At 39.2% G+C, this 12524-nt stretch overlaps 1 protein-coding gene across 7 annotated transcripts in view; it reads right to left on the bottom strand.

Moving 5' to 3' along the window:
• LOC148013737 (AMP deaminase-like) overlaps window positions 1-8929 on the bottom strand; it is a 74255-nt gene extending 65326 nt beyond the window's left edge. For 4 of the 7 annotated variants that reach the window (XR_015688964.1, XR_015688965.1, XR_015688962.1 and 1 more), the window contains exons 1-4: window positions 8772-8929; window positions 7798-8406; window positions 7447-7664; window positions 7137-7344 (exon numbers count right to left, since the gene is read on the bottom strand). Coding sequence is in view for 1 of the 7 variants with exons in the window: in XM_087668627.1 (XP_087524753.1) it covers window positions 7137-7344; window positions 7447-7664; window positions 7798-8245 (874 nt within the window). In the remaining 6 variants the exon portion in view is untranslated. The remainder of the gene's footprint in view (window positions 1-7136; window positions 7345-7446; window positions 7665-7797; window positions 8407-8771) is intronic. The other 3 variants (XR_015688967.1, XR_015688966.1, XR_015688963.1) reach the window with 3 other exon arrangements.
• Window positions 8930-12524: the final 3595 nt, after the last annotated feature.

The following is a 12524-nucleotide window of genomic DNA, read 5'->3' as shown; positions in this document are numbered from 1 at the left end:
AATTCCAACCTTCACTACCTGTCTACAACTATTGCCTAGTACCCTGGAGCTCTCGCCTACTGTCTGACTGCTACGTTTGATGCTAATGTCAACATCTACTACCGTCACCTGCAGTCTAGAGCTATCGCCCTAATCTTCTCTCTCCTCAACAGGCTACGTTTACGGTTTCTAACTACCACCCTGAACTTCTCTCCTCAACAGGCTACATTTACACTTAATAGCTATCGCCCACTTTTTCTCTCTCCTTAGGTACCTATTTTTCTCTCTCTCTCCAGCATTGTTGTATGCATTAGATCCAACCCTCCTTAGTTGTTGCCTTTGCTGATGTCCAACACTTACAGGTTGCCTTTGGCTACAATTCGAAATCCGTTCGAAGTACGACACACTCTACAACTCATTACCTCTGCCTTTATCCAAGAGATACAAGAGTTCGAGGTTCAGTATTCACTACATAGTGTGTTTACTGCATGAGCACTATATATTCATTATTCATTCACTTCATTATTCATTGTATTCATTGTCTCTGAGTTACCCTAACCCTAACTCTAACTATGTTTTGTGTTTATCAATCTGTGCTTTGTCATACGATTGGTTTTGTGTTTTTACATTTAAAGCATTTCTACACATGGTATCAGAGCTAAGTACTCTCTAACAAACCTTGGCCTTTGATCGGAAAGCTCATTCACCAAAAGCAAAAAGAATAGAAGGTTCGGATGACTTCGAACACATCCACAACACCGCTCCAATCTCCACAACCAAACGTGGACAGAAATGATAAAGAGTGGGACTCTCAACTTGCTACTGCCTAATCTGACATGGGCGGAGAACCATCGGACTACCATGGAGTCCACAAACCATATCAAATTATATGCCACTAAGTATGATCTCATTCTTATGCATAGGGCTCAACAAGTGGTTGAAGGTAAGCCTGAGATTTCTCCTTTAGATTCGGTGCTGCACAGAGCTAATGATCTTGCAGGACCTTCGGAATCTCCATTACGGCACCCTATTATTTCTGATTCTATGCCAACTAATTCTGTATTTTCTGTTGGATCAGGAGATGCCCATCAAGAAGGGACTCTTTAAAACAAGCTTTGGTTTGTAAGTAATGAGAAAGACAAGTATTTCTTTATGAACTCAAAACTAGGTAGCAAGCTAAAAGAAGAATTTATAAGTATTCCATCCCTTCCTTTTCCTTCAAATGATTTTACTTCTCATGATAAATATAGAGTAGGTGCACCTTCATCTAATACATTTAATGGACAAAAGAAACCAAACATGTTTCCCACAACAACATCCATCACATATCCATTGAAATTACTCTGGTTGATTCATACTATAGGCCAGATCTTGCATTCTCAGTTAGTTTGCTTAGTCAGTATTTTTATGCACCTAGAATGTCTCATTGGATTGCTCATCTTCGTGTGCTAAGATCTTTGAGTGTGTACCTATAATTATAAACTAACTTATGGTCATGGTTTATGCTTGCACGGGTACACTGATTCTAACTAGGTGAGATATCTTGACACCCAATGTTTCCATAGAGGCTACCTCTACATCTTGGGCACAGCACCCATCTCTTGGGCTAGCAATAAGCAAGAGACGATGACGACTTCCATAGCAAAGACAGAGTATCGGGCTCTCTTCAATGGTACTATGAAGGCCATCTATCTAAGGAACTTGCCAGCTGCACTACAGTTTCCTTGCAAGTCGTCCACCGTTGTCTACTGTGACAACCACAGTGCCATTGCTCTCATAGGCAATCCTATCATCACCCGTCGGACACGGCACATAACGGTTTACTACCACTTCACCAGAGAGCAAGTTGAGCTAGGCACCATACGTGTAGAGTTTGTGTCATCCATTGACAATTTTGCGGATATTTTAACCAAGGCGGTCAAGAGGCCACTTCTATAGTATCTTCTACCACGGATCAACTTGGGTACACCCTCCTCTACTTCTTCAAATTAAAAGGGAGAGAGTGCTTTCCTCTTACTTCTCCTTCCAATTTGAGAGAGGGCAATTTTCTTCTCATGATAGTAATAGTGATGATGTATACAATTTTTCACTTTCAGACATTTATTTATTTTGTCTTGTATGTTATGGACATTTGTAGCTTCATCCGCACTGTCAGGATGAAAAATGATTGTAAAAGAACGCTTGGGCAAGTGAACAATTTCCCTATGGGCACTGTCCAAGTGACACCGTTGCATTGCATTCAACATAAGCATGAATACTTACATCTTCCTTTGCATTACCCCATGTATTGGCATTTTATTCATGTAAACATACATCTATGTGCATTTATCCCTTTTCGGTCACCCTTGGATTGGTCAACTCTAGATCCACCATACTCGCGGTATTGCACATGGCACTCTTCGAATGTAATTTTTTCCTATACTTGTATATTGCCTTTGCTTGTCTTGCTTGCTTACTCGTCTTGCCTTTCTCTCCATATATTCTCCATTTGATTGGCATACACATACACTTAGGAATCCCTAGGCACTTATCCTAGTAGTATGTGGGATTGTTTTGCTTGTTTTATAAAGGTCATGGGACTATCCATCCTTATTTTCCCATACTTCGAGACACAGAGACTCAATGGGAAGAAAACTTATTTAAAACCATCATTTAATACTAAATCTTTTGAATAAATTACACCAAAAGCCCTTTTAAAAAAAGTCCAATGTGGATTCCATTTGCCTTTGCAGAACTTGGTAGGCCCTTGGTAGCCAACATGCACCCTTGGTCCGATGCCCTGACCTCTCTAGGGTGATCACTTGGATTCCCTTGGTAAAATAATCATCGCCTTTGTAGTCTTGGTAGGCCACTAGACAGCCGACATGCACCCTTTACCCTATGCCCTAGCTGCTTTGGGATGAAACGCCTTGGGATAAAAGAAAAAATATATCAAGGGCTTATTTCTCATCGCTCAGTTTTGGGCCTAAGAGGGGGTGTTGAGCTAAAAATGCATTAGCTTGACTTAAACAACCTCAAAACACCCTTAATTAATGAAGAAATGCAATCCTAGAGAGTCATTATGTCCCACATGCAAAACCCTAATTTGGATATCCCAAACCTTCTATAAATAGGCATGCAACCCACCACTCTCCCTTAATCTCGTTTATACAAGTTTCAAGAGTTGTATCTCTGCCTACTCCCCGTTTGCGAAGAACATCGCGGTCAGAGCTTCCCCCTGCCATCTACTACCATCTTGCGCTTAGTTCCAATCTTCACCACCTGTCTGTAATTGTCACCTCTAGTACCCTAGAGCTATCACCCAACCATTGTCTGAGTGTTACATTTAATATTGACATCAACATCCGGTGTTGTCACTAGCAGTCTAGAGTTGTTGCCCAGATCTTCTCTCTCCTCAACAAGTTGCCTTTACAATTTCTGGCTAAGGCCTTGATCTTCTCTCTCCTCCACAGACTACGTTTGCACCTAACAGCTGTCACTCAGTTTTTTCTCCTCAAATACCTACTTTTTAGTCTTTCTCTCTTCTACACTGTTGTTTGTATCAGATCTAGCCTTCCTTGCTGCATTTGCTAGTGTTCGACACTTGGAGGCTACCTTTGGCTGCAATTCGGGATCCGTTCAAAGTATGACACACTCTACAGCTCATAACTTATACCTTAATCCCAGAGATACGAGAGTTTGAGGTTTAGTATTCACTGCATAGTATGTTTGTTGCATGAGCATTGTATATTCATTATTCATTGTGTTCACTCACTCTGAGTTACCCTAACCCTAACCCTAACCCTAACTTTATTTTGTGTTTATCAATCTATGCTTTGCCGTACGATTGGTTTTGTGTTTTTACGTTTAGAGCATTTCTTTGCACTTAAAACACATTTTTTAAATTTTCTCCCATAAATATTATGGGACAAAGGATAGGAAGGCCAAGGTGGCACTTTAGCAATAGCACAGCATTCGAGAGAATGGGACCTCTACTTACTTTCCAAAGAGATTTCAGGGTAAAAATGAGACCAATTTCAGGCCCAAAGATATAACTTCTTCATCTAGTAGTACTGAGCAACAAAAGACTAGCTATAGACACATGATCAACTCTATTGAAATATTGTGTCCACTTCCATTCTAGTAATTCCCATTTTTGTCCAAGGTGTCCCACTTTTTTCGATACTACCCCACCCAAATTGATGTCCCATTAGTCATGTGTACATGTGTTATTGTACTCTCATTGTTATCTCAATATTATAGAATGATAGTTTCCTCTAGTAAGTGGGTTATGTGAGTTATCCTATCATTTTTATCTCAAGACTATAGAGTGCTTTCCCTTCTAGTGAGTTGTGAGTTTCTTGCTTATATTATTTGTGAAGAAATGTTAGGGCAAACACAAATAAACATAGGACAACATGATGAACACAATCTATAGAATGCTCAACTAAAGATGAGTGTATGAGAATGTGAAAGATACAATGAGGGACTCAAACCTCCGTGTCTCAAGGAGTCGGGTAGAGATTGTTGAGAAATGGTTGGTTTGGAGGGGCAAAACATCGAGTGTACAGCAAACAATGTGACAAAGAAAACTCAAAATATAGAAGAAGAATGAACAATGATGAACATTGAATCATACTGAATGAATCATGCTAACACAATGGAGCAAAGCTCGGAGATGACTACACTATCCTAGCTAATTAGGCAATAGCACCTAGAGGGGATCTACATTGTGAAGGGAACAAAACACAAATCTTCAGGTAGAGGTATTGATGATTATGATAAAAGAGCTACTCTATGGAGGGATCCAAACGCAGTCCTCCAAGCAATGGAACATCAAAGTACTCAGTAGACACCGAAAGATAAAGGACAGCAATAGAGGGTATAAAATGCAGTCCTCACGAGCTGTCAGAGATGAAGAAAATGTTGAAACCTCTTTGAGATGATAATGGTTCTGTCAAGACAACTGTCCGGCAGCTAATAGAGAAGAAAATGCAAGAAGAATCTCAATCAAGATCTCTCTATGTAAGTGGCTCTAGACACGTGACTATTGGGCAACACTTCAAGAGAGGGCAAAATGCAAAACCACAGGTATTTGATGCAGGGCTGATAAAGAGGGTGTAGCCTGCTGTAGATAGCCTGAATCAATGCAAAAGCAGCCTCCAAAAGGTGGCCCATGGCTAGAAATTGTCGCCTGGGTGTTGGAGTGGCAACAAGAGCTGCAAACACACAATATGATAAAAAGATATGTTGTACCACTCTTGGGAGGAGGGAAACCAGCAAACATAGCAATGGAGATGATGAAGAACGAGTCGTCAAGATATGGGGACTCAACATACAATGATCTAAAGTGTCTGGACTTAATGGCAATGTGAAGACCTCAAGAATGATATCACCTATTGGTAGGGTGTCATGATCAGCTGGAAAGTACCACAAACTGAGATATCTACCAAGGTAGGGGTGTGGATAGTAGTGATAGAGGGCTGAGGCTAAAGGCGTGATGGAGAGAATAAATGGGGGAATGATGAAGAATGAACATGAAAGTGTTAAGGGTATGTAGATCATAGTTGCCTGAAACACCATTTCGAGCTGCCCAAAAACGGCCCGAAACATTTCTTGTCCAAAACGCATTTCGGGACATGCAGTGATAGCCCCAATTTCAGGTCATTTTGGTCACTCCGCCTCCTTGCGTGCAATTTGTGCATGTATTCCTCTACTCTCCACCTTTTTACTCTTGCACACTCTCCTTAGCCGTTGTTTTGCTTCCCCCCTTACAGATCAAATGCTGTCTACATCCCCTAAATCCTAAATCTCTCACGCTTCAACTGACTAATGCTTTTCCTTTCCTGTCCACAATATTTCCAACTGTTTTCCCTCAGATAGCAGCTGTTTTTTTTACTATTTCCAAGCTCCATCGAGCAATCTCTCTTCCCTCTAGAACCTTTGTTGTCCACACTCATTAGAGTTGGTTTTCCCCCCTTTTGCCACTATTTATTTGTGCGTCTATATGATAAATGATAATATGAGTTTATGGCTATTCACTGTTGACATCATCATTCATGGCATACTAAAATCTTTTATATTGAGTTCTAAATCCTAATCTTTAAAGTTTTCGAAACTCATGGATTGTGATTTTACAATCTTTGGTAGAATCATGTAATCTATTCTAATGTTACATGTATATTCTATGTTGTTGAAGAATTCAAGTATCTTGGTGTAGAGGTTCAAGTTACAAATGGTATTACCTCTTCATATATGTCTAATATTAAAATATTCCTAGAAATAGACATAAAATCCATTTTTCCATTTCACCATTTCATCCGAAACTCCGTTTTGCAATTCCAAAATGTGTTTCCATTTCTACGTTTCCGAAACTCCAAGCAACTATGATGTAGATGGATAAATGCCCATGCCCTACTTATAGGCACACGAGTCACTTAACTATCTAGGCTAGCACCCCAGCTCTCTCGAGTGGCACCCAAATACTAATAAATGGCACAAATAAAGCCTTTTTGGGGCTATAGATGGAAACCAAAATAGCAAATCACTGAAATTTTGTTTGCAATTGGCCTACGAAACCATAACACAAGGTGCAAGAACTTGTGTAGGGGTTGGAGTCTGGGATAAGGGTGCAATTAACAAAGTTGCCAATGTGCTTAGAAGGATTTCTGAGATAAATGGCTTATCATTTTTGGAAACTTCAATTGATCACTTCTATTTGAGCAAGCAAGTTAGGCGCGCTTATCAAATATTAAACAACGTGTCCCGAAAGTAGATTGTGTTCTACTTCCATGATATTTAAAAAAGGAACAATTTAGAGTATGTCACAGCCATGTATCCAGTGAGATGGTGGCCACCTTGCAATGGTGTCTCGTCTAAAACTTCCCTTCAATTTTTCCACATAAATTTGCAGACTATCATTTATGCACTACTGTTTGAATAGTTTCAAAAAAATTGCAGACTATCATTTATGCACTGTTGTTTGAATAGTTTCAAAGCCCTAGTAGTCTATTTAGTACCATTCTTGTTTTGTTCATTTTGCAATAGTTCAGCAAATTTTCAAGTCAAACATCACTGAAAATAGGGTTCCATAGAGGTTACAGCAAAGTACTTGTACACATAAACAATCATTGAAAATGGAGTTTCATAAAGATTACATGGAGTACTTGCACACATACCAATTGGTGTGATTTGGAGTCGTACAAAGGTCTCTTGTTCTGGCTCTTTCCTAAGAATATCAGCCGCCACTGGATCAGGTGTATGAATTCCATGGAGCTCTCCAGGTATGCTGTGAGACCTAATCATGGCAGTTCCACTTTTATCTCCTTTTCCATTTGCAAGGTCTGCAGGGACAGCTGGTCCAGAGGCTTTCATAGTCTCGTCCTGCTACACCCAACAATTTCAGACAAACATCTAGAGGTTTTATATTAGTGCTCAAAGTCCTTTACCACAATTGCAAATGAACCATAATCAAAGAATGACTCCTACCTTCCTTGGCAACACTGACTCTGTTCTGTGGCCACCACCATTCACCTCATCGTATCCATAAGCCTGCTCATCACGGTCACTTGAATTATCTTCTCCCTCAGAACTTTCCATACTGTCAAACGTGCTCCCTCCAATGGGCGATTTGGGAGTACTGGGTCTTATTGCTGAGTTACCTAGCGGAACTGTCCTTCTAGTTGGACTCAAGTGGTTGTTACCACCTGTCAGCATTGTAGACTAATCAGCCCAAAGCTCCCCTTTCTAGAGAAAAAATAAAGCCTGATAGGGTTAAATCGCTCAAAATAATGCGTGCAAGAGGATGCATTTTGAGATAATTCACAACTTTAATATTACCTTCCTTACGTGTTTGAACTCGAGGAAGACCTGGGGGAATTGAGCTGAGATTGTTGAAGTAGGTCTGTGAGCTACACTCCAAGTCAACATCACTCTCTGTTGTCTTCATTGTGTGAAATATATGCTGTAACTTTGTACCATCGTGAGCATTTCCATGAGGTGAAGCTTCCTGTGCTCTTGTGGAAGATCTTTCCCTACTACAAGAGCGACTGCGTACATGTTGAACTGGAGCAGGAGAGGGCGTACGACCAGGTTTGCGATGTCTTCGAGCTTTCTTGATGGCAGAAGCATTCGGGGTGCCAGCTTCATTGTACTGGTAGGGGTGATCAAGAAGTTGTTCGATGGCTCGCTTATGAAGCCATAAAGCTGACACTGCCACTACACTTGCACCGACAAGTGCAGCTGCAGCCAATGAAACCCAAGTGACGAATCTGGATGAATGTTCCATGAGATTTTTGGCAGCTTCCTTTCCTCAATGATACTTCCTGTTCAAAGCATTAATTTCCCAGGTAAAGCCTATATTGCATATAATGTAAGAAAAGAATGTGATACTGCCCGATTGTAGCAATCAGATTTCGCACGTTTGAAGCATCCTGCAAAGGCAATTATCTATACATCCAAAGACAAGAATAGATAATCAATCAGATTTTGCACGTTTGAAGCACCCTGCAACGATACTATCTATACATCCAAAGACAAGCTGGCAATTAATCTAACAAACTGTGGTTATCTGTGACTTCAGCAAGATATCCAACGAGAAGCATGGAATTGATCTAACAGAATGGGGCAGTGAATGGAAGCTGCATGGACTTGGAACGTCAAGCTAAGCTCGCAGGGGGAAATTTGAAATTGAGAGAATTAGAATTAGAACTTGAGTTATGAGGTCCAGAAGGACGTCCTAATGGAGGGAATTCGATCGATTAACAGACAGAAGCCAGATGGATGGAGGATAGTTTGAAAGCTTGAACACGCACCGGTGGGGTGACCGAAGGAGATAAAAATGGAGGCCGCGGAGCTGCTGGCGATGGAGGCCAATGCAGAAATCAAATGCAGCCAGTGGGAGAAAAATCTGGGGCAGGATGAGGAAGAAGAAGAAGAGGAAGCACAAAAGGCATTTTTAAGACACGCTCATCACACACACACACAGAGCATGCATGAAAGGGGCGGGACCTCCCTCCAAAATTAAACATAAAAAGAATATTTATGAATATATTCAGCATATTATTATCCTGGAACGAAAAGGAGACATATATTCGCCCACTTTATTATTACTGGTAGTAGTATCACTTTATTATTATACTGATTATAGTAATAAAGTGATATAATACTAATGCATTCTTATCACTTGATGATAATAATAACAATAAATTGGAAGAATATAGATTATTATTATTATATTGATAAAAATAAAGTAATATATAATACTAATAAATTATAATGACTCGATATTAATGATAAAGTGGAAGATTATAAAGTAGTACCACTAATAATAATGATAATAATAAGTGGAAGAATATAATGTGGTAATGCTAATAGTAATAATAAGCGGAGGATATATGATTATTAGTAGTATTAGCACTTCTTGTTATTGTTATTATTGCTAGTAGTTAGGATGGTTAACATATATTCTCCCACTTTCTTATTAGTAGGACTATCCCAGTCCATATCCTCTAGCCTCCCTTTTCATCAAGTAGTAAGGACTATCCTGTTCCTATCCTTGTAATATTCCTCACAAAAAAGAAATCTTTGAGGTTTGTATCCATGTCACATGTAAAACCGCTCGTCTATGTAGCACTTTGAGGGGATAATAGGGGGTGATATCTTTTTTCTCATCTTTTAGAATGTTAGGTATGATATTTATTCACCTACACAAAAGTGAGTATATTTGTTGATAAATTGTAGAGTCAATGAAGTTGAGAGATGAAAACAAACATAGCTCCGTCTACTCGTAAAAACAAAACTAGAATCAATCCAAAACCTTGAAGAGGAAACACTTGTGACTTCCTTTGAGGTTAGCTCATGTGACTTTCCCAAATTCTACCAGTGGGGAGAGAGAGAGAGAGAGAGAGAGAGAGAGAGAGAGAGAGAGAGAGAGAGAGAGCACGGTTGAACACAAAACATGGCTTTGGTGTACTTAGAGAGACACAACTCGAAGACATCTTAAACATTTATGAGGTGGCACATGCGAGTTCCTTTGGAGTTATCTTATCTAACTTTCCTGAATTCTTCTATGATGGTTGCAAAGAATGCAACTTTGAAAGGTGTTAACACACAAGGCATGGTGGAACAAATAAAGTGTGGACATCATCCTACATTATCATTGAACACAAGTTTCTAACTCACATACTAGCTCACATTATAGTTGATATGTTACAAATTATAGATGTGTGCCTTTTTTGTGGTTTAAGATTTAATATTTGCACTCCTTCATAGTCTTCCCATAAAGTAGTGAAATTACTCTTAAAGTGATGCCAATCTAGCCCTTCTCTTCCAAAAGTAGATAGCTTTAGTTGCAATATTATTATCCTAGCCACACATGATGAAAACTTTGTGACAAAGTGCATAAGGTTGAGGATGCTATAAACCATCTCTCTCTCTCTCTCTCTCTCTCTCTCTCTCTCTCTCTCTCTCTCTCTCAAGCATGCTTGGAATCTCCCTTTCTCTATAGGAAGAGGGAAAAGGTTAGTGGAAAGGAGAGACCAAATTAAGGAAGTAATGGTGATAGCAAAGAACAAGGAATGGAAAAGGGGCAATTTGCATATGAGGTAAGTCTTGCATTACTTAATATTCTAAACTTCTCTCATAGACAGACAGTAAACTGAGCAATGAGAGAAGAAGCCACTAGTGCCACTAATGCTTCCTCTTCTCTTTTTTCTATTGTTTTGAACAAGGTGATCTTGTCTCAATGGCTATGGAAAGGTCATTGTTCAATATATTGAACTTACAAATAATTAAAATTCATTATTTGCAATTTCCAAATGATAAAGAAGCTTGTTTGTAAGGAAAATGAGAGAAACTAATGCAATGGTTAGCCTTGCTAGGTACAAAGGCACAAAATTGTAAATAAATACTAGGCTCTCCAAGCTTGGTTTCCTCCTGACACTCAATGCCAAACTTTGAAGCACCACAATTACTATTGGTTAATACATTTCACATCTTGATGCGTATCTTACATGGCAATATGATTCATGATCAGTTGAGTCCCTAAAAAACAAACCATGAGAGACCCCAAAACTATTGTAAAGCAATTGTATTATTAATAGTTAATGTATTGCACTTCCGTGTCAATTGTTGAAACAATAACTTGATTTCAAAAATACACTTGTACCTCGCAATGATTCAACATACAAAATAAAGAAAGCAATAACATTGTTTATTTGAACCATATGAATGTGAAATATAAATGAAGAAAAAGTGACTTTGAAATGCATTTGTAGTATACCAACCATAACAAAAGCTAAATGAAAAAGAAAGCATGTAATGTCCTAAATCATTTATTGAAAACAAAGCTTTCTCTTCTTAGTAGAGTTATTGATAGAGGATATAGCATGTGGAACTTGCAATGGCGAAGCAATAACATGGTTGAGGGTTAGAATTGATGGGGGAAGGTAGCTATGGTTGGGGCTAACGGGGGTTTTCTTAGATTGTGGGTGAGAAGAAATTTTACTTTTCTATACACTGTTGAAAGGTTATCTTTAGTTGATGTGGTTCTTTGCACCAAATTTAGGTCGGTGCTTTACACTGGTGCTAGTAACAATTAAGGCACTTAACATCCTAAGGCACAATTCATGCGGGAAGAGGGTTCAAACAAAGGTATTGTATTTGGGTTCTCTCTCATCTTCTTTTTGCTCTCTCTCTCTCTCTCTCTCTCTCTCTCTCTCTCTCTCTCTCTCTCTCTCTCTCTCTCTCTCTCTCTCTCTCTCTCTCTCTCTCTCTCTCTCTCTCTCTCTCTCTCTCAATATTCATATCCTAAAAATTACTAACAAAATTGGTGGTATTCACCAAATGAATTCCTAGTTACAAGTATACAATCTATCTTATATATATTAAGCAATAACTTCTAGCTAGGGAATATTTTTACATAAAAACATTAATTGGATAAGATTGAAGGGGAATTGAACCCAAAAGACACCAAAATGATATCCCTATCAAGCAATCTACACCCTACAAAACATTCAAGACACATGAATCAATAGTGAGTGCACGCACTTATTTCTTGGGAGATGCACCCAAGTGCCCAAAGAGCATTGTCATATCACTTGATTTATTATGCTAAATCTCAATTCATGGGATAAATGGAAGATTGCTAGTTAGGTTTTTAAAGCAACTTTAAAGGCCCATTTCTTCGAGGAAAATTAGCTTTGATTAAACTATTTTGTGTTCTCTCTCTCTCTCTCTCTCTCTCTCTCTCTCTCTCTCTCTCTCTCTCTCTCTCTCTCTCTCTCTCTCTCTCTCTCTCTCTCTCTCTCTCTCTCTCTCTCTCTCTCTCTCTCTCTCTCTCTCTCTCTCTCTCTCTCTCTCTCTCTCTCTCTTTAGAGGGATGGTGCAAGTGCCAAAGAGCACTTATTTCTTGGGAGACGCACTTGAGAGTCTAAAGAGCATTGTCATATTGATGGGTTTCTAATGCTAGCATAAGCCTAATTAATGGGACAAATGGAAGATGGGTAGTTAGGTTTTTAAAGCAACTTTAATGGTCCGTTTCATCCAAGAAAAACGAGTTTTTCTCA

The sequence above is a fragment of the Lygodium microphyllum genome, chromosome 26, assembly GCF_053477565.2.
Source record: "Lygodium microphyllum isolate KBCC chromosome 26, Lygodium_microphyllum_v1.1.10, whole genome shotgun sequence".
NCBI classification, from domain to species: Eukaryota; Viridiplantae; Streptophyta; class Polypodiopsida; order Schizaeales; family Lygodiaceae; genus Lygodium; species Lygodium microphyllum.
This window is presented reverse-complemented; position numbering and strand designations above follow the sequence as displayed.